This window comes from Somniosus microcephalus, chromosome 9, assembly GCF_052327205.1.
Source record: "Somniosus microcephalus isolate GS21.2 chromosome 9, FLI_Smic_1.0, whole genome shotgun sequence".
NCBI lineage: Eukaryota > Metazoa > Chordata > Chondrichthyes > Squaliformes > Somniosidae > Somniosus > Somniosus microcephalus.
Window position 1 is genome coordinate 152,376,167 of NC_140995.1, and position 23,040 is coordinate 152,399,206.

General features: G+C 43.4%; 2 protein-coding genes across 7 annotated transcripts in view; one reads left to right on the top strand and one right to left on the bottom strand.

Moving 5' to 3' along the window:
* Nucleotides 1-5,525, bottom strand: part of scara3 (scavenger receptor class A, member 3) — a 98,136-nt gene extending 92,611 nt beyond the window's left edge. Inside the window, exons 1-2 of one of the 5 annotated variants that reach the window (XM_085997397.1) lie at nucleotides 4,786-5,524; nucleotides 4,480-4,579 (exon numbers count right to left, since the gene is read on the bottom strand). In XM_085997397.1, coding sequence (XP_085853523.1) covers nucleotides 4,480-4,486 — 7 coding nt within the window. In that variant the 5' untranslated portion in view covers nucleotides 4,487-4,579; nucleotides 4,786-5,524. Of the gene's footprint in view, nucleotides 1-4,479; nucleotides 4,580-4,785 lie in introns of all 5 variants that reach the window. The other 4 variants (XM_085997395.1, XM_085997396.1, XM_085997394.1 and 1 more) reach the window with 4 other exon arrangements.
* Nucleotides 5,526-5,626: 101 nt separating this feature from the next.
* The window catches only part of clu (clusterin), a 41,597-nt gene continuing 24,183 nt past the window's right edge, over nucleotides 5,627-23,040 (top strand). The window contains exon 1 of one of the 2 annotated variants that reach the window (XM_085997399.1): nucleotides 5,627-5,826. The gene's annotated coding sequence lies outside the window, so the exon portion shown is untranslated. Of the gene's footprint in view, nucleotides 5,827-5,861; nucleotides 5,938-23,040 lie in introns of those variants that run through there. The other variant, XM_085997400.1, reaches the window with a different exon arrangement.

Genomic DNA, 23,040 nt, shown 5'->3' on the forward strand with positions numbered 1-23,040 from the left:
CGAAGGGTTCTGCCAATCATCTACTGAAGTTATACCAGGAGACTGGGAGAACTCCTGTGGAATTTCAGAACTATTGCCCAAAATTCATCCTGCAGCAAAATCTTTTAACTCTTGCAAGATGGAAATAGTTTCCACCGAGAAGTCCAGGCACATGTGGAGGGTCTAAATGCAGACTGTGGGTAAAGTGGATGCAGACCAAACACATCAGGTGTTGTTGCTTTTGCATTTGCTGACCCTTTATCAACTATTCTTCTTGATAGGAATCCTGCAGTACGATCAGAACCCTAAAAGGTAGGCCCACCCTCACCACTTTGTACAATACAATTTAACTGCCAGCAGTAACCAATAATAATGAAGGAAAGCATTGGGGGGTAATAAAAATTTAAATATGGTGGCCTAATCAGCAAGATCAACATGGGTGAAGATTTTATAGAAATTACAGAAAAAAACAATCTTCACAAATGGGAGTCATGCAAATTAGGCCTCGGCGTTAAAATGGTCTAGGCCTCATGTTGCTAGGGTCGGGGGTGGGGGTTTGGAACTCGCCATGCCCCCTGCCTGCCCAATTCCCACTCCGGGTTCAAAGCGGGGCTTAAGTGTTGCAAAATGTGGTGCATGGCCAATGGGGCTACAATTATGCCCCCCACCAGCAAAGCTACGGACCACTGGCAGAACCTTCCAAAATTGGTCCTGAAAGGTCGAATGAATGAGCTGACAAATTCAGCTCAATGCTTCACAATCTGAGACAGCAGAACTTTCTTATGCAAGCTTTTTTCAAACCACCTTGAAAAGGCACGTGTGTTAAAGGTAAATAAGTTTTCAGTTTCTGTGATACTGATGTTGTAGACCAATGATCTTTGTCGCCAACATTCTACTATCCCCGAGTACTCAGCCTTTAATATCCAGCCCTAGGGGAAGTTTCTTGATATTATTGCACGCTACAGAATTAATTTCATTGATAAAGCGGCAGTTTTATCTGTTCGAAAATAGCTTTGCTGCACTTTTTTTTCAAAATCTTCACAAATAAAGAGGAATAGTCCACATATAAGAAATAGTGCAATTTTGTAAAATTTTGACAGTCGGCTGAGCTACACCCAACAGGAATGTTTAGCAGGAACTCGGACATATGCTCCTCACAATTTTCTGTCCATTTATTTAGGTATCAACCTTGGCTCAGTGGCAGCAGTCTTGCCATTAAGTCAGAAAGCTGTGGGTTCATGTCCCACTCAAGAGACTTGCGCACATAATCTAGGCTGATACGCCTTAGCAGTACTGACGGAGTGCTGCACTGTTGGAGTTGCTGTGTTTCAGATGAGACATTAAACCGAGGCCCCGTCTGCTCTCTCAGGTGGATGTAAAAGATTCCATGGCACTATTTGAAGAGCAGGGGTGTTCTCCCCGGTGTCCTGGTCAATATTTATCCCTCAACCAACACCAGAGATAATCTGGTCACTATCACATTGCTGTTTGTGGGATGTGCACAATTTGGCTGCTATGTTTCCATGCATTACAACAGGGCTTATATTTCAAAAGTACTTTATTGGCTGTAAAGTGTGTTGGGACGTCTTGAGGCCATGAGAGACGCTATATAAATGTAATATCTTTCTTTCGCAAGGGGTGCGATTTCATAAAATCATCTCACATGTTTACACAGAATTGAAACATAGAAGATAGGAGCAGGAGTAGGCCATTCGGCCCCTCGAGCCTGCTCCGCCATTCAATGCGATCACGGCTGATCATCCAAATTCAGTACCCGGTCCCTGCTTTCTCCCCACACCCCTTGATCCCCTTAGCCTTAAGAAATATATCCAATTCCTTCTTGAATATATTTAATGTATTGGCCTCTACTGCCTTCTGTGGTAGAGAATTCCACAGGTTCACCACTCTCTGGGTGAAGAAATTCCTCCTCATCTCTGTCCTAAATGGTCTACCCCTTATCCTTAGAAACCTAGATTCTTTCCCCCCCTTCCTGTGAGAAAGTGCCTGTACCTTACTTGCATCTGCCTACATTGACATGATTAAAATCAGGAGCTGCCTGGGAAATCACAGGCATAGGCCCAGGCCGCATCATGCCGAGATACAGCATACTGCAGCATTCCAGAGAGTGGTTCTTGAGCAAATCACAGCTGGGGATTGCGGCCCTCAACAAAAAAGTTAGTGAATAACATTCCACGGGGCTACAGAACAGATCTGAATTGTCTATTAGTTTCCCAGTACAATTAGAATTACAGTGTGATTATAGTTTGCACAAAGTTAGAAAGCATCAAGTTTAAGGGTGTCATTTCTGAGCAGTGATGAACCTCGCCCACCACCAGCACATACTGGAAAGTCATGGGCTCCCTGCCACCAATACATATTGGAAAGTCATGGGCTCCCTGCCACCAGTACATATTGGAAAGTCATAGGCTCCCTGCCACCAGTACATACTTGGAAAATTCAAGTCTTACATTTCTCTCATTTTCCTACTATTCATATAAAATTCCCAGCATTCAGATGCTACACTTACTTTAAAATAGTGGACTGGTTGGTTAAACATAGCACATACAGTCCAATCAAGATTATCAGTAGAAGGATTCGCATTGCGCATGAAATGAATCAAAGCCAGGATACAAACAGCTTTAATCGGATTACATTTCCAACCCCAAGAAGAATCTGCTCTGAACCAGATGTCTGATGGTACTGCTGTGGTTTAAATCGATTGTTAAATGAAACTCTCTGCTCCAAATGTTTTCCTCCTTCCTCCATTCTGCCCTTTCCTCTACTGAAGACAGCAACTCATGTTAAAACAGGAGGGATAATTTTTCACTCCCAAGCTTCCAGCTGGGACCCGTGCTTGCAGGAGTGTGGGTTAGAGAATTGGAGCTACAACGTTGCTTCCCCAACTTCGACTCATGTTCCCCTCGAGTGTGTCTTCCCCGTTGGAAGCATGAGATTGCAGAATTATCCCAATGATTTCATGGGTACTGCCAGCTTCATGTTGTCTATCAGCTCAGCTCTTCATATATGAACCTAGATGATAAGTGTTGATAAAGGCTATTTGTCCAAGGGAGCATCACAAACAAGCTTGCTCGAGTCCTCACCCAAATTCACAAACATGCTGTTTCTAGCAGTGACCTTGAAATGGTAGGCGCTCCTGATTTTAACCATACTAATGCAGACAGCACTAGAAACTCTGGTTGCTTGCCCCCATCCAGTTGGAGTCCAAAGATTCTACAACCAACTGTAGATCCTCCCAATTGCCACCTCAGCTATGATCACACTGCACCTGGGATTAACACCTTAGAACATAGGAACAGGAGTAGGCCATTCAGCCCCTCGAGCCTGCTCCACCATTCAATGAGAACATGGCTGATCTGTATCCTAGCGCCATCTACCCGCCTTGACTCCATATCCCTTAATACCCTTGACTAGCAAAAATCTAATGATCTCAGATTTAAAATTATTAATTCAACTAGCATCTACTGCTTTTTGTGGGAGTGAGTTCTCCACACTTTTACCACCCTTTGCGAGAAGAAGTGTTTTCTAACTTCTCTCCTGAATGGCCTGGCTCTGATTTAAGGTTATGTCACCTTGTTCTAGACTCACTACCAGTGGAAAAAGTTCCACTCTATCTACTCTATCAATTCCTTTCAAAATCCTAAAATCTCAATCAAGTCACCCCTTAACCTTTTATATTCCAGGGAATAAAAGCCTAGTTTATGTATTCTCTCCTCATAATCTAATCCAGTAACATTCTGGTGAATCTGCACTGCACTCCTTCCAAGGCCAATGTATCCTTTCTAAGGTGTGGTTCCCAGAACTGTACACAGTACTCTAGATATGGTCTAACCAGGGCTTTGTATAGCTGTAGCAAAACTTCTTCCCCTTTAATTCTAGCCCTCTAGTTACAAAGGCTAACATTCCATTAGGCTTTTGGATTATTTCTGAAAGAAGTGTTTTTATTTTGTTAAAATTACACATTTAATTGACCAACACAATAATCCTTGAGGAGAATGTTCCCTCCTCAATGCTATTCACAAATATGTGCACAATGTTTTAACAAATGCAAACTTGATTTTGCACAAAACTATTGCCTCACAAAGAATTTGTTTCACAATATCTATGTGCTAAATTAGAAATTGTGCCTGAATATTATGAGATCCCATACCTACAATGACGACAAAATATGTAACAACCCAGGTTAATCCAACAATGGTTTCAAGATCCCAAACACTGAAAGGGTTAAAGTAATTTTAAAACTGCCGCACTTCACTTCCTATAAGAACGTACATATAGAGAGACACGCACAAATATATACAGTTTTTATGATAAGCTGTCCAAATTAATCACTTGTCACATTAATCGCTTATCAAGAGAGTTTTAGAAATGGAAAAATGTGCAACAAAAAAAGCTGCGTGAATAAATTTGCGAGCAAAATGAACCGCAGACAGAAAAGCACTAACCTTTCGTGTTCTGTAATTATATTCTAAATGCACTAACCTTTCATGTTCTGTAATTATATTCTATCTGCAATAAACGCCTGCAGCATCTCACCGTCAAGAAACAACTTTCTTGGAAAAGTTAACCAGACAAGAACTTCCTGTAATACAGTAAAGGTTTAGGATAACGTTGCAATGAGCATATGCACACACAGATACATGCATACAATTTGTTGCAAAAAAACCTGAACAGTCTGTAACTACAGATTTAAACATGTATCGTTGTATTTATATACATATATATATTTTAAAAGATTAAAGTCGTTTTTGAATTACTTTTTTTTAAAGCACGTCATGATTTACATACCTACTTGTTTTTAGCTAAGTTTCCTTCATGAAAACATGTCTGGGAAACGCAGACTGCAACTAAAGCCTTCTACTAACCCTTCTTGTTCTGGAGCCTGAGTAAACTTCCTCACTGAAAAAAACAAGCTGAATGTTTTTGCCCAGGCGACATGTTTCACGTTTGGAGAGCCGTGACCTCGGCTCGTTTTACTCAAACATTTTCAGAGAGGTTTGCACCAGCGACCATGTTGTGAGCCTGGAGGGTGACCGCAATAGGACGGTGCTAATTGTTAACAAATGTCTCTGAATTTGGGAGGGGGAAAAAATTCACATTGACAAATGTGCAGATTAGAACTATTAAAAAATGAAAAAGGTAGCTAAACGTTCATTTAAACTAAAGTTTCGAAATTGTTCAAAAAAAAGTACGAGATAAAAAGAGAACAGCACAGCCGATAAGAACACATGTGAGCGCACAAAACCCATCCCTGTCACACCAAAGGAAAAAAAAACACATCATTTTAAAACCACTGGTTCTCGCAATGCATTAAACTGTATAGAATATAATGCTTTTGAACAACTCGTGCAAAGAGAATCAGAAATGATCGTTGTCAAGATGTGCATTTGTGTCAATAGTTTTAATGAGAAAAGTTCTTTATTCTGGTGCTTTCGAGTCACATAAACGCGCGAAGGTATGCGAGGAGTGGGGAGGTGGGGTGCACAGAACAATGAAACATGCTCGCTCGCGTTGTCTATTGAAGATTCCGCTGCTGGGTCGGTCCAGCGGCTGGTGGCCGGTATCGTGTTGCCCACTGCTGGATCCGTGCAGCATCTGCACCCTTCGCGCGTCCATCACACTCGTTTGTTGTGCTTTTTCTCTCTCTCTCCCTGGGAAAAAGACAGTCCATCTAGACTTTTCCAGAAAGACCCAGAAACCTATTCAACATTGCGTATTGGTGACTCAACAGAAATGTAAATGTAACCTTGAGAGTCCCAGGATAAAAGGGCCCAGGACCGCTGTGCGAAGCGGAGATCACAACAGGGCAGGGACAGGCTTCTCTGTAAGGTATGGGCACAAGAAAGGTTTTCTGTTTTTTAACAATTGCTGATTGTTTGAGAGGAGGGGGAGGCTGCTACTGATGCTGCGTGTAAAACAAATAGCTTGTTTTCAACAACGGTAAATGTTTATATTTAAATTTGGAAATATATTGTTCTAAAATATAGAATATAAAGAGTATATATGAACGATCAGCAACATAAAGATTTAGCAGATTATTAGCAAAATGATTACTTGTAATATTTGAAAAGTAGCAATGGAATTTAAAAATAAACAATAATTGGCACAGTCTGAAATATATTGTAGATTATAAACAAACTGATTTTAATTGTGCTTTATATTTTAGTTGCATTAATTTAATGTAAACAATACCCTATTTGATCTCAATAGTCTTGTCAGTCAGAACGAGAGGTGCATTAAACGTTTTCTATCCTTAGTTCATCCTAAAGTTTAAAATGGGGGGGGGAGTTGAAAAATCTGACATTAGGGTTTGTGCTTAAAAGTAACTTGAAGGTTATTGTGAACTTTCTGTCATTAATACTTAGTGAAACTGTAAAAACCACGTATTCTGATACTGTAATTAGACTGAGGAGTGGTTTTGCCTCACGATGTTGCCGAATGAATTCCACAGCAGTGTTGCTAATTACTGCTCATTGTAACCATTTGGATGCGTTGCTTTACAGTGGAAATACCGTCTGTGGGTGAGGCCTTAGGCACATTGCTAAAACGGCATTACATTTTTTTAAACAAATTAGGAACATTTTTATTGACCTCCCAAACACTAATAGCAGCTTGTAGATTTAGCATTTTGATCGTACAGAACATTCTCATTGTTTTTCTGCTGTAAATATGTTCAAAATCTGTTTTGCAAAAAGATCCCACTCAGAGGTATGCAAGACATTCACTTTACTTCAGCCCTCCCCAAACTGTTTTTTCCATGCAGTTTTGAAGGATTAAGGCATACCGCCAACCTAGCAGGTACTGTGTCCAGGTTAGCTAAACTGGCAGATGTAATAAGCAGGTGCAATAAACATGCTACCAAAGACATGGGGGAATGGGGGGAGTGGAAGGGAGAGTGGTAGCACTAAATTAGCACAGTTCAAAGATAGCAAAGATCCCATGAGGCTGACTCCACAGTTTACAGCTTTTTGTTTTTAAATAGCTGAGTATCTGTGTCATATATGGTGCATATGTTGGAGTGTTGAGCAGAGGCTAGCATTCTAGCATTTCTCTTTCCCCTCTTACCAAGAAAGGAGAGAAAATGTGTGAGAGACAGGGCGGGGGTTAGAGAGAGAGAGAGTTGTATGGGGGTCGCTGTCGCTATTTGCTTTGTGTTTGATCCAAGCAGTATTGCTTAGACCAGGAAGCAGATTACTGCCCCCCTCTTACGGGGAACAAGCATTTCATTGTACTTGTTACATATGGCAAATAAATCTAATCTGAATCTGATCTGAATCTTGCCCAGACTTGGGAAGAGGAGCAAAACAGAGAAAATCACAGAGTTAAATAAATAAACAAGGAGTTTATGGGTTTTAAGCTCAAAATTAGCTTTTTTTATATTGTGATTACTAATAGAATAATGCTTTTTTTAGCAATGTGACTAAAACATGATAATAGCACACCATTTCTTTTAGAGGCTGGTGTTCTTTGCTTGCTATTGTTATGGATGGTAGAATTTGTCAGGGTCAATGCTTTTGGTGTTGGCAGACAGCCAGACTGCAGCTACTTGTTCCCGGCCTGCTGCAGTCTAACTGCATCTCAGAGGGAGGGCTTTAAGACAGTGAGAGACAAGATAGGCTGATTTTTATGTTTTGTCACCACAACTGATCTGAAGAGAGGTGGGACCAGCTCGGTTAGAGATGAGCTAATGCACATATAATATAAAATAAATTTTGAAAAGTAAACTTTAATTTGCTTTTAGAGTACCCTCTGGAGGGCGAAACAGCCTCAAGGAGGTTATATTCTTTAACTTAATTTTTTTACACTACTTTATTTCATGAAGCCAATCAATACAAACCTAAATAGGAAAACATAATTAACCACCGTGGTATAAACATATTTTTTTGAAAGTTCTTTAAAGAGAAAGATCATTCGCTGGTTTATATATTGGTGTAGTTGTATGGTTTGATTGGTTTTTAAAAGAAATACTATTACTTTAACTTTCCAATTTTATAATTTATAACTTTTTAACCAAAACAATTAGTTGTGATGGTACTAAGTGCGAACTGGGATCACCTGGCTGTTCAGACACCTGTCTATAAAATGATAGCCTCACAAGGGCGCAGAGTAATATGAGTGCTAAAATTAATTTTTAAGTAGATCTGTAGTAACACATTATTCAGGCATTAGACAACTAAAACAAATAGTAATTTTAATTCTGACATAGCTGCTTTGAGGTGTAACAGAACGTAGAGGTTATAGAATACAGTTGATCCCGTTATGCGTAGCTGATTGGGAAGCAGCCCTTGATGCCTTTCAGATGTCTTTGTACTGAATCAACAAGACCAACTATATCTGGAACTAAATGGGGTTTAGTAAAGATCTGCTTGTATTAGGATTTATAGCTGTGTTTGTTAAATCGATGGTGGCTGCGGGTGGTGTCAAAGGTTAATGTTGCGCTGTGGAGGGGTAGAAAGTCGGTTCGTATTCTTTTCCACAGGGACAAATTCTTCATTTCAGCCAAATCATCCAGGAGAGTTGCTGAGTGAAAAGAAAGGCTTGCATTTATACAGCATCTTTCACAACCTCAGAACATCCCAAAGTGCTTTACAGCCAATGAAGTACTTTTTTTTTGAAGTGTAGTCACTGTTGTAATGTAGGAAACACGCCAGCCATATTGCACACAGCATGGTCTCACAAACAGCAGTGTGATAATGATCAGATAATCATTATTTTGGTGATGTTGGTTGAGGGATGGTCATGACACTGGGCAGAAACCCCATGCCCATCTTCAAAATAGTGGGATCCACCTGAGAGGGCAGACGGATCCTCGGTTTAATGTCTCATCTGAAAGACGGCACCTCCGACAGTGCAGCACTCCCTCAGAACAGCACAGGAGTGTCAGCTTAGATTATGTGCTCAAGTCTCGAGTGGGGCGTGAACCCACAACTTTCTAACTCAGAGGCGAGAGAGTGCTGCCATTGAGCCACAGCTGACACAATGGGATGATGTAAAAAGACTACTGAGCACTTGGTTTGAGTATAAAACAAGGCTTGAATCAACTGTTTCAAAACCATGAGATTTTCTAGTTACATCACTAGTTCCTGGTTACAGAAACATCCTGAGCAAGCTGGGCCCATGCCCGAGTAATTATACTCCTTGGACGGCGCCACCAGCTGGCCGCCCAGTGTTACTTCATGAGTCATGATAAGATTCATGACAGGAGGCATGGTGTTTCACCCACATGGAGGAACAGAACATCAAGGTGTGTGTCAAGAACAATCCCACCTAATAAGTTGCAATTACATTGACAGAGGCCTGGTAAGGGTTTCAAGATAAAGGACGTCAGGTCTGAGGAATGGATCATTCCTACCCTCTATTTCACCCTGGGTTGTGAATAGCGTGAAATGTGCAGGGAGCTCAATAATTTTAAAATGGGGAAGTAAAAATATACATGAATTACAGTTGTATATTTTCAGCTGCACAGACATTAATTCTCTGGATTTGGGCAGCTTTGGAGCACCTTTTTGGGGCAGAATTAAGGTCTTTATTTATCCAATGCTGCATTTGATGTGGGGGTGCATGATGCTGACACTGGCTGCAAATTTAAAAATAAATTCTGCATTCCTCAGCATTGACATTCTTCATAATGAGGATCAGAAAAACTAAATTAAATTAAAAATCACTAAAGGAGTCACATTTGTTCAGACAGTGAATGCAAAATATCTATTGTTTTCTATTAAATGTGATATTAGAGGGCAAATGCTTATCGTGTCAATCTAAATGTCCATAAAGTTCCACTGGCTGGTTATGGTTTTTTTGCTACAACCCAAGTCATGCACATTCATATTCTACACCAATATAGCTACAGTACTAGCAAAAGAATGCATAACATTTTACAGCAGAGCACACATTAATGTTTCAACTTGAATCTCTGCATAGGGCCAGTTTTATTGGATCAAGCACCAGAAATTTGCAGCAATGCTTAGAAAACCACAGAATGATGCAAGGAGTTTCCTTTCACCTGACAGGCTGTCGTGGCTAGATCTCTTTGTAATTTATCAGGGATCAAGAAGTGACAAAAGATGTATTGGCACTTTGGCTCCAGCCCAATATGATCAGAAACCCAGACAGCATAAGGGTAGTTAACTGTCCGTTGACCTTTAAAATGGTTGTCAATGTCAAATGTTGGAATGGAAGATAGTTTCCTGAGGTAATTCACGGACAGCAGAGAGTGAGCCTCAGAAACACAGCTGCATGCACCTTACAAAACTTGGAAACAGAAGAGACAACTAATATGTCCTCATTAATATATCTGTGTTAATTGTCCATTAAAGCCTGGGCTGTGGCCTCGTGACTGCTTTTGTTATATTTTACACTACATTTGTATTGTATTGTTACATTTCCAGAAACAATTTCAAAAAGTGGTTTTAGCAATGTCATCTATCTTATCTTTCATATGTATGGGATAGTCATCTTAGTAGTATCTGAAGTGTTTTAGTTCCTTTGTTTAAAATTAGTTATTTTTCTCTCCTTCCAGTATGACCTCTAGGTCAGTTTTAAATGCATTTCATGTTTTTCCAAGAAATTTGCATTCCCAACCTATAACGTGGTTCCAGGGATCGGTAGGCCCAAAAGGGTCTCAGACTGGTTTGAAGTCATGCCTTCCCATTGTAGCAGTTGAGTCACTCATCACAGGAGCCACATAGCATGGAGGGACATCTGAGAATCTCCAGCTGGCAGGAAAATTGACATCTTCAAAAGAAAAATGCATTTGAAAAAGAAAAAAGAAAGACTTGCATTTATATAGTGCCTTTCACGACCACCGGATGTCTCAAAACGCTTTACAGCCAATGAAGTACTATTTGAAGTGGAGTCACTGTTGTAATGTGGGAAACGCAGCAGCCAATTTGCGCACAGCAAGGTCCCACAAACAGCAATGTGATAATGCCCAGATAATCTGTTTTTTGTTATGTTGGTGGAGGGATAAATAATTTAGATGAATTTTGTAAAGTCCGCGCCTCAATAATACACGGACTTCGGTAGAACAGTTTAACAGGTACTTTACTGAACAGGAGGGTAACGTCAGACTGAAATACAGAAGCCTGCTAGGGCCTTTTATACAGGGGTGGTCACTGCCAGTACTGCAGTCTAAAACCGGTTCTTCCCTTAAAGGTACATACACAACAATTCCTCCCCTTTTAGATGAACAGTACATAACATTCATTTAACAACTAAATAATAACTAATTACAATTACAATTTTCTCGGTACTATATACATCAACTGAAATAATCATTTATTAGTTCAGTCTTTGAGGAGGCTTCCTGATCCTGACTGGATAGCGCCTTTCTCGAGTATCCTGTTCTTGCGGTGGAGTCGATTCTGGCTCATTGTCATTGGTTGGTTCGTCAGCTTCCAACATCACTGCTTCTGAGGTAGACACAATCTGTACTTCGGGCTCATTACCAGGTGCACATGCTCGTGGCATAGGTTTGGCTTGTTCCTGTGACTCTAGAATCTGGTCAGCATAGCGTCTCACGATGCTCTCTCCAACGTCCACTGTGTACATTAGTGGTCCCTGCTGTGTGCATATCGTTCCTGGCTGCCATTTTTCTGTTCGGTAGTCGCGGGCCAAGACTGGTTGCCCTATCTTGAAGCTCCTGGTTGGCTTCTCGTTTATGTGCTGGAACTGCTTATCCTCAACATCTCGTCTTATGTTTGGTTTGAGCAAATCCAGGCGACATCTTAGCCTTCGGTTGAAAAACAGTACGGCTGGAGCTTGGTTGGTTACTGCATGTGTCGCATTTCGGTAAGCAAACAAGAAATTATCCAGCTGATGATCAGTCAGTAGGGTGAATTTCTGCCCGTGCAGCTATTGATTGAACTTCTTCACACCCCACACCAGGCTGAGGGCCTCCCTGTCAATCTGGGCGTAGTTACGCTCGGCTGAGGTTAGCGAGCGCGATGCAAAGGCTATTGGCCTCTCTGAACCGTCAAGGAATTTGTGTGACAGCACCGCTCCAATGCCGTACGGTGACGCATCACATGCCAACCGAATCGGTAGTGTTGGGTTGTAGTGGGCCAATACTTCTTTTGAAGTGATTAGGCATTTACATTCCTGAAAGGCACGCTTACACTCATCACTCCATTTCCATGTTACTCCAGTTTGCAGCAGGGCATTCAGTGGGTGCAGAATTGTAGATAAATTCGGCAAGAACTTATGGTAGTAGTTCACCAACCCGAGGAACGACCTCAGTTGTGACACATTTTCCAGTGCTGGAGCCTTGACTACAGCCTCAATCTTGTCCGGCGACTTATGCTACCCTTCCTCATCAATCATGTGGCCACAATACGAGATTTGTCTCCTGAAGAACTTGCATTTGGGGCGGTTGGCTCGTAGCCCATATTCCTGTAATCTCGTGAGCACCTGCTCCAGGTTGGCAAGGTGTTCACTGTCATTTTCGCCCGTAACCAGGTTGTCGTCCAAATAACACTGGGTCCCCGGAATCCCTTGCAGGACTTGTTCCATCGCCCTCTGCCAAATAGCCGGGGCTGATGCTACCCCGAATACCAGTCGATTGCACTGGTAAAGGCCTTTGTGAGTGTTTATCGTGAGGTATTTTCTAGATGCTTCTTCCACCTCCATTTGTAGATACGCTTGGGCCAGATCAATCTTTGTAAAACGTTTCCCTCCAGATAGTGAGGCGAAAATATCTTCTATCCGCGGAAGTGGATATTGTACTGTGCAGGACTGGGTTCACAGTCACCTTGAAGTCCCCACAGATGCGAACCTTCTTCGGCTCCCCAGGCGTGCTGCTCAATGCTTTCTTCATTACAGGAACGATGGTTGTGGCCCACTCACTCCACTTCACCTTGGACAGCACACCCGAACGTTCCAGACTCTCCAGTTCAGCTTTAGCGGCTGGACGGATCGCGTAAGGTACCAGTCTGGCCTTAAAAAATTTTGGGTTTGCGTTATCTTCAATCTTTATGGTTGCCTTTACTCCTTTTAGAGTCCCAAGTCCTTGTTGGAACACCTCTTCCGCGTCAGATAGAATTTGTGACAGACGTCCAGGTGCGACATCATCATCCTTTTTGTCAGTCACAGTTAGCGCCTGAATGGAATGCCAATCCAATTGTATTTTTTGGATCCATTCACGTCCCAATAATGGTGGTCCTCCATCTCGTAGTATATACATATATAGTTTCTGCGTTTCCTTGCCGTTATATTTAACTGGCACCCTTATTTTTCCTCTGGGGTAAACCTTTTGCCCCGTGTATGTCTTCAATACAATGGACGTGTCCTTTAAGGGTATGTGTGAGAATAGCCGCTCATCGTCTCGTCGATTCATGACAGTTAGGGCTGATCCTGTGTCCAATTCCATCTTTACTGGGGACCCTGCTATCGTGAGGGTGACCCAAATGGTTTGGTGATCCTCCTTTGCGATCACGTTGTGTAACTTTAGACAACTTAGTCTCCTGCTCCCGGAGTCCTTATCACTCTCCTGATCTTCCGAACTACTGTCTGTCAGCTTCTTTACTTTCCTGTACTGTTCTTTAGTAGTTCTTGTCGTGCTGGTTTTCTTTCCCGACCTGCAGACTCTTGCTATATGTCCCATTTTTCCGCATTGCCTGCATACTTTGTCCTTAAACCAGCAGTCCTTCTGCTCATGGGTTGTTCTGCCGCAGCGATAGCACTTTTCTGCTCCATACGCCATTTCGTTAGCGCTGTATTCTTGTGGTTTCTGTTGTATTTCCGCAGCTCCCCGTGCTGCTGCTTCGTAGGATACTGCCACGCTGAAAGCCTGTTCTAGCGTCAGGTCCTTTTTCGAAAGTAGTCGTTTCTGGGTTCCTTCACTCTGGAGCCCGCAGACAAACTTATCCCGTAAGGTGTCTGCCAGTCCTGCTCCGAACTGGCAGTGCTTCGATAACTTGCGTAGTTCCGTAAGTCAGCATTGCTCTCATCTTTGTGCTGGTTTCTTTTATGGAACTTGAATCTTTCTGTTATCAGCAGTGGTGTAGGGCTTAGGTGTTCCTGTAAGATATTAACAATCTCCTGAAAACTTTTCTCCATTGATTTAGCTGGGGTAATTAAATTCCGCAATAGGCCGTACGTACTCGCACCCATCAAATTCAATAATACCGACGCCCTCTTTCCATCGGCCACCTCATTTGCCTTGCAGTACACTTCAATTCTTTCCACATACGTGGTCCAGTCTTCTACCTCGTTGTCGAAAGCAGTGATACTGCCACTTTTCGGCATCTTGGGTGATTTAAAATGGCGCCTCCCGCGCTTTTGCTTCTTCCCCAATGGAATAAAATGGCGCCTCCCGCGCTTTTGCTTCTTCCCCAACGGGATAAAATGGCGCCTCCCACGCTTTTGCTTCTTCCCCTTGTTGCCACGCTGCTCCTAGCGTTCTACAGGGTAATGGCGGTGACCCACGGCTTCGGCGCGTCTCGCTTTCCTTCCCCCCGTTTATTTTCTCTCCGCTGCCCGGTTCTTGAGCACCGACCGCGCCCTGTGCGCTCCACCCTCTCTCTTGTTTTCTTTCCCCGGCGACGCTGCGCGGCCCGTTTTGTAGAGCCGCTCGATCGAGCTTGAGCCCGCCGCAGTCTGGAAAGATCAGCGCACTACCTGCTACCAGCACGATTTGCTGGAACACCTTAACTGGGGAGCCAAGCATAGCTCTCCACAGCCTCTCCCGCAATTCTCCGAACGCCGATGAATTCTTTGGGCGGTTGCCCGCGGTCGACGCCCGTTGCTCAGACTACGACCTCCAAGAAACCTCCTCTCAGGGTGAGATCCCCGTGAGACGATGCCACACTGCAGGTGAGTTCGAACTTACTCGTCGCCACTGTAAAGTCCACGCCTCAATAATACACGGACTTCGGGAGAACAGTTTAACAGGTACTTTACTGAACAGGTGGGTAACGTCAGACTGAAATACAGAAGCCTGCTAGGGCCTTTTATACAGGGGTGGTCACTGCCGGTACTGCAGTCTAAAACCAGTTCTTCCCTTAAAGGTACATACACAACAAATTTATAATTTTTCCTCCATAAGAACTTAGAGTACTTTAAATTTAAAAGAATTCTCCTTAGCTATTCTATCCTCTTTAAATAATCATTTACCTCTCATGAAGAACCAAATCTGAGAAAGACCATTCAGTCCACCTAGCTCACCCTTCCATACAAACCTCTGGTTCCCTCAATCACAGATTTTAACTGTTTCTTGAATGGCTCAGAGTTAAACTGTTCCTTTGATGTGAGGATTCCAAAGGGTTTCCTGTAATGGTAATTTTAACCTTTTGAGTGAAGGTTTCTCAACTGATTAGTTAATACATATTAACCGAAACAAAATAGTCAAATCCATATATGCAGGCCTGATACAATCAGTTTACTTCTACAAATCATTACCAAAGTTCCATTTATTCCACACTAAGTTTGGGCACTCTTGCTACATTTAAGGCACATAAATGCTGCTTCCCTTTCACCACCCCAACCTGTAACCGGAATCTGCCTTGACCAAATATGTAAGCAGCATTCATTTATTTGGTGCCTGAGAATTGTAACCGAGACTGTTCAGAATATTTGACTAGCACATGATGTGAATTGAATCATTCATATGCATTATATTAATGACTAAAATACCCTTGGAACCCTAGACCGATGCAAGTTGGGCAAATGGCTCTTCTGTTCATCTCACCTTGGTCTGCCCCCCATTTCCTCTGGCACCTTCTCTTTTGAGCATCTCTCCCTCCTCTCCTTTAAAATCCTCGTTCGCTACCACCCACCCAAGCCCCACACCATGTTTCTCACTGAGATATCCTCACTCCTCTCCTCCCACAGCCTCTGCACTGAGCGATTTCTCATTCTTGGTGATTTCAACCTCCATCTCAACTCACCTTGCCCTCGCTCCTCCTGAGTTCACTGCCCTCCTGTCCTCCCTTAACATCGACCTCTACATAAGCTCCCCTACACATATTCACGGCCAGCCCCTCAACCATGCTATCTTACGTGGTTTCTCTATTCCCATAGTCTCAGTCACAGACAAAGCCATCTTTGATCACTTCCTTGTATTCCTCACCACTCAAGTCCCCTTTCCTCCTTCCAACCCCACTTCCTTCTGTGTCCACCCTGGGAAAAAACTCTTCCCCCAAGTCACTTTCAAACTCCTCACAATCTAGCCTTTGGCCCTTCGTTTGCCATGATACTTCTGCAGCTATGGATCTGTTCAATCACAGCGTCACCTCTGCCTTTGTTGTCCATATCCCCAGTAAAACCTTTACTCTGTCCCACCCTGGTCGTTCTCCCTGGTATGGCCCCCATCTTTGCTCCACTAAGTCCAGCGGTCGAGGACCTGAACGTATATGGTGCACAACTGGTTTAGCCTTTCATCACCAGATCTAGCAGGACCACATCATGCATTATTGGGCCCTGCTCGGCCTAAACTGCTGACTACGCCAGGATCATCCTGGAATGCAAAGATAATGGTACAATTTTAAAGGGGTTGCAGGAACAGAGAGACCTGGGGGTTTACATACACAAATCTTTGAAGGTGGCAGGACAAGCTGATATGGCTGTTTTAAAAAAAAAAGTAAGCAGGACCCTGGGCTTTATAAATAGAGGTGTAGAGTACAAAAGCAAGGAAGTTATGCTAAACCTTTATAAATCACTGGTTAGACTGGACTATTTTGGCCAATTCTGGGCACCACACTTTAGGAAGGGTGTCAAGGTCTTGAATAGGATACAGAGGAGATTTACTAGAAGGGTACCAGGGATGAGGGACTTCAGTTATGTGTAGCAACTAGAGAAGCTGGGGTTGTTCTCCTTCGAGCAGAGAAGGTTAAGGGAAGATTTAATAGAGGTGTTCAAAATCTTGAAGGCTATTGATCGGGCAGGGGGGTCAGTAACCAGAGGATACAGATTTATGGTAATTAGCAAAAGAACCAGAGGGGAGATGAGACATTTTTGTATGCAGAGAGTTGTTAAGTCCATGTTGCACAATCCCTCCTCATCCTTCTCGACCACTCTGTAGTTTTTGGTTCAGTTGATCACACTATCTTCCTCCAATGCCTCTCCTCTGTTGTCCAGCTGAGTGGGTCTGCCCTTGCCTGGTTCCACTCTTGCATATCCAGTTGGGTTGAAGGAGTGGGAGACTCCAGAGTTCAAGGAATCTCCTGCAATGGCTTCTCTTCTCATTCCCGTACTGTTACCTCTGAAGTCCAAAGATGATCTATCCTTGGCCCCCTCCTATTTCTCATCTACATGCTGTTCCTCAGCGATATCATCTGAAGACATGTCATTAGGTTCCACATATACGTTGACGACAACCAGCTCTACCTCACCACCAACTCTCTTGACTCCTCCACTGCCTCTGCGTTATTAGACTGCTTGTCCGACATCCCGCTCTATTTGACCCTGAGCTGAGCTTCCGACCCCATATCCTCTCCATCACAAAGACCCCCGACTTCCACCTCCGTATTATCTCCTGTCTCCACCTCTGCCTGAGCTTATCTGCTGCTGACACCCTCATCCATGCTTTTGTTATCTTAAGAGTCAACTATTCCAATGCTCTCGTGGTCAGCCTCCCAACCTCCCTAAACTTGAGCTCATCCAAAATTCCGGTGCCCGTATCCTAACTCGCACCAAGGCGCGCTCACCTATCACCCATGTACTCGCTGACCTACTTTGTCTCCTGATCCAACAATGCCTTAACTTTAAAATTCTCATCCTTATATTCAAATCCCTCCATGACCTTGCCCCTCCCTATCTCTGTAGCCTCCTCCAGGTCTACACCCTCCATGAATGCTGCATTCCTCTAACTCTAGAGTCTTGTACATCTCCCACTTCTTCAACCCACCATTAGCGGCCATGCCTTTAGCCATCTAGGCCCTATATTCCAGATTTCCATCCCTAAACCACTCTGTCTCTCCACCTCTCTTTTAAGACCCTCCTTAAAACTTATCTCTATGCGCAAGCTTTTAGTCACCCATCCTTTGGATCGGTGTCAATTCTTGTCTGATTGTGCTCCTGTGAAGCACCTTGGGACCTTTCCCTGCATTAAAGGTACTATATAAATGCAAGTTGTTGATATTGTAAATAAGTATTACATAGAAATGAGAACACAGAAACAGGCCATTCGGCCCAGCCAGTCTGTGTTGGTGTTTATCCTCCATGTGAGCAGTGGTCCTAATCCCATGTGCCGGCTCTGTTCCCCTGTCCCTTTAAGTGTTTTGTCATTTTAGTGCATTTGACTCTGGTGGTTATTAAAAGGGAAACTTTAATGCTTATGGACATTGGTATCTAAAATGACAGTACATACAGTGCTTTGTTGGGCCTGTTTCAATGTATACAGAGCTCTATAGGATCTGTTAAAGTTGTACAATAATGTATTGGATCTGTTACATTATATGGAGTATTTTATTAGTTCTGTTTCATGTATAAATAAATAGTTACATTTTGTTGTTATCTACCCAACACATACAGTCTGCTGGTTTGCAAAATAACAAATTGTCCATTTTATCAGTAAACAGGAAGAAAGATAGGATATTTTCAAAATGATTGCAATAACAGTTCTGTCACTGGAATGTATTAAATATTTACAAATTGGCGCAACTGGCCTTGAGAGACTTGGCACTGCAGTACACATGAACTTCTAGAAAGAAAGTGGTGAACACATTTTGGCTATGGTTCCTCATTCTCATCTGTCACAATAAATAATTCTTAAGCCACCAGTTGGAGAGCCATGTAATGCGTTGACCATGCTGCTGAGCCTTATAATCTGAGCAGTACAGTTTACTGAGTTCCCAATTCACTGCAGTTAGAAAAACCTTTTCTTTCTCATCTACATGAGTCTTAAGTATATTTCTGTTAAGTTATTTAATAGTCTATTAAGTAGAGGCATGGCAGGGCACCTCAGTTCGTGGAATGCACATCTTGTGCCATGTGGGAACGCCAAGACACTTCCCGTGTCCTGGACAACCACATGTGCAGGAAGTGTCATCAGCTGGAAGAGCTCGAGCTCCGGGTTTCGGAGCTTGAGCAGCAGCTGGTGTCACTGCGGTGCATCCGCGAGGTTGAGAGCTACGTGGATAGCACATTTCAGGAGGTGGTCACCCCGCAGCGTAAGAGTGTGCAGGCAGAGAGGGAATGGGTGACCGCCAGACAGACAAGGAGGACCAGGAGTCCCCTGAGTGCATCTCGTTCTCCAACCAGTACTGGTAGGAGCAATGGTTCCTCTGGGAGTACAGCCAGAGCCAAGTCCATGGCACCACGGGTGGCTCAGCTGTACATGGGGGGAGGAGGAAGATCGGGAAAGCAATAGAGATAGGAGATTCGATAGGGGAACAGACAGGCGTTTCTGCGGCCGCAGACGTGATTCCAGGATGGTATGTTGCCTCCCTGGGGCCAGGGTCAAGGATGTCACTGAACGGCTGCAGAACATTCTGAGGGGGGGAGGGTGAACAGTCGGAGGTCGTGGTCCTTATCGGTATCAACGACATAGGTAGAAAGAGGGATGAGGTCATGCAGGCAAATTTTAGGGAGCTAGCAAAGACATTAAAAAGCAGGACCTTAGAGGTAGTAATCTCCGGATTACTCCCGGTGCCACAAGCTAGTGAGTATAGAAATAGGAGGATAGAGCAGATGAATGCATGGCTGGAGAGACAGTGCAGGAGGGAGGGCTTTAGATTCCTGGGACATTGGGACCAGTTTTGGGGGAGGTGGGACTTGTACAGGCCAGACGGGTTGTATCTCAACAGAGCCGGGACCAATGTCCTCACAGAGGGTTTGCTAGTGCTGTTGGGGAGGGTTTAAACTAATTTGGCAGGGGGAAGGGCACCAGGATGTAGCATTAGAAAGGAGAAACAAGGTGCACAAAGGATTGGGAGAGACAGATAGCACTAGAGTAAGAAATAGTACGATATTAGGTGGGGTCAGACTAAGAGAGAATACAAGAAGGTCTAAGATAGGTTTACAGTGCACATGTGTGAACGCACAAAGTGTGGTAAATAAGATTGGTGAGCTGCAGGCGCAAATAGCCACATGGGAATATGATGTTGTGGCGATAACGGAGACCTGGCTCAAAAAAGGGCAGGATTGGGTACTAAATATTCCTGGATATAAGGTGCTCAGGAAAGATAGGGAAGGAAAGAAAGGAGGTGGGGTGGCAGTATTGATTAAGGAGAATATTACAGTGCTGGAGGCTGAGGATGTCCTGGAGGGGTCAAGGACAGAATCTATTTGGTTAGAGTTAAGAAACAATAGAGGTACCATTACACTACTAGGTGTATTCTGTAGGCTACCAACTAGTGGGAAGGATATAGAGGAGCAAATTTGCAGGGAAATCGCAGAGAAGTGCAAGAACTATAGAGTAGTGATAATGGGGACTTCGACTATCCTAATATAGACTGGGATAATAATAGTGTAAAGGGCAGAGAGGGGGAAGAATTTCTTAAGTGTGTTCAGGAGAACTTTCTGGATCAATACGTTTCCAGCCCAATGAGGAAAGAGGCATTGCTGGATCTGGTTCTGGGGAATGAGGTGGGTCAAGTAGAGCAAGTGTCAGTAGGCGAACATTTAGGGAACAGTGATCACAGTATCATAAGGTTTAGATTAGCTATGGAAAAGGACAGGGAGTAGTCTAGAGTAAAAAAATACTTAATTAGAGGAAGGCCAATTTCAGTGGGTTGAGAATGGATCTGGCCCGGGAAAATTCGAATCAAAGATTGGCAGGCAAAACTGTAATCGAACAATGGCCTGCCTTTAAAGAGGAGATGGTTTGGGTACAGTCGAGGTACATTACCATAAGGGGGAAAGGTAGGGCAACCAAAGCCAGAGCTCTTGACATGTTATGACTTCAAGGAGCAAATACACAGTGATAACTAAGCTGCAGCTCATGCTATGTGCATATTTGGACATTTACCTGATCATTGGTACATTTGGGCAGTCTTACCTTGCAGATTTTTTAAAGTGAACCATCTCCTCTTGCATCTGTTGCTATGTTCTCATGTCCTGTGGGTAGTATATATAATAGGCAGGTGTACAGCCCCCTTTGGGGGCACCAGAGGCGGAACTGGTGGGAATTCCACCGAATTGTGATCCCCAACCGCCTTCTCTGACATCATTTGCAAAGGTAGCGTAGGCAAGGATCACCCCCTCCCCCTCCCGCCCATGAAGATAGTCAATATTTCTCCTCATTCCTCCCTGTTTTTTGAGGATGTAACTGGTAGAATAGGTAAGGGAGAACCAGTGTATTTGGACTTTCAGAAGGCTTTCGATAAGGTCCCGCATAAGAGATTAGCATGTAAAGTTAAGGCACATGGGATTGGGGGCAAGGTACTGACTTGGATAGAGAACTGGTTGGCAGACAGGAAGCAAAGAGTTGGAATAAACGGGTCTTTTTCCGAGTGGCAGGCATTGACTAGTGGGGTACCGCAGGGATCGGTGCTAGGACCCCAGCTATTCACAATATATATTAATGATCTAGACGAGGGAACTAGATGTAATATCTCCAAGTTTGCAGACGACACAAAGCTGGGTGGGCGTGTGCTGTGAGGAGGATGCCGAGAAACTCCAGTATGAGTTGGACAGGTTGGGTGATTGGGCAGATGCATGGCAGATGCAGTATAATGTGGATAAATGCGAGGTTATCCACTTTGGTGGCAAAAACAGGAAGGCAGATTATTATCTGAATGGCAATAGATTGGGAGAAGGGGAAGTGCAACGAGACCTGGGTGTCCTTGTGCACCAGTCGCTGAAGGTAAGCATGCAGGTGCAGCAGGCAGTTAAGAAGGCAAATGGTATGTTGGCCTTCGTAGCGAGAGGATTCGAGTACAGGAACAAGGATGTCTTGCTGCAGTTGTACAGGGCCTTGGTGAGACCACACCTACCTTGAGTATTGTGTGCAGTTTTGGTTGCCTTATCTGAGGAAGGATGTTCTTGCCATGGAGGGAGTGCAGCGAAGATTCACCAGCACCAGACTGGTAGCTGGGATGGCAGGAATGACGTATGAGGAGAGATTGGGTCGATTGGGCTTATACTCGCTGGAGTTTAGAAGAATGAGAGGGGATCTCATTGAAACGTATAAAATTCTAACAGGACTAGACAGACTAGATGCAGGAAGGATGTTCCCGATGACAGGGGACTCCAGAACCAGGGGTCACAGTCTAAAGATAAGGGGTAAGCCATTTAGGACAGAGATGAGGAGGAATTTCTTCACCCAGAGAGTGGTGAACCTGTGGAATTCTCTACCACAGAAGGCAGTTGAGGCCAATCCATTAAATATATTCAAGAAGGAGTTAGATATATTTCTTAAGGCTAAAGGGATCAAGGGATATTGGGAGAAAGCAGGGACAGGGTACTAAATTTGGATGATCATCCATGATCTCATTAAATGGCGGAGCAGGCTCGAGGGGCCGAATGGGCTACTCCTGCTCCTATCTTCTATGTTTCTATGTTAATTTTCCCACTGTCTAAATGTTCTGACAAATTCTTGAAATGACCGGCAGTGTCGAAAACTGAGAACTGCATTTTCATTAACGTTTAGATTCCCAAATCAGGTTCAAAGCTGAAAAAATGGATATTCATAAAAGAAAATACTAGCCCAAATATCCAAGTACTAATACAGCTCAAAATGCTCATGGTTCTAGCATGGGATCACACTAAAGAATGAGGCCTCAGAATCACAAGGCAGCCCAACACATCCCTACTAAATTACTGGGGATGGAATGGATGGACCGCTATTATGAAACAGCCCACATATTCTTCACTAGAAAAGAATGCAGGATAACCAAAAGGTACCATATTTCCTCCCTACCACCAGCACAAACCCTGCCAGAAAACAGATTCCCCTTCTCTCTATCACCAGAGCACAGTTTTGTTTGTCTTTAGCTCAAAATGTGCAATTAATAAACTAATTGTGGTTGTGGCCTCAAATAGAAATGTGAATCAGCCTCTTGTCTGCTCTGCCATCATTATGATATTAAGATTTAATAACACAAAATATTAAAAATGGTTGTTTATGTGCACAGAAAAATACTTCTTTAAGTGACAAGTCATTGA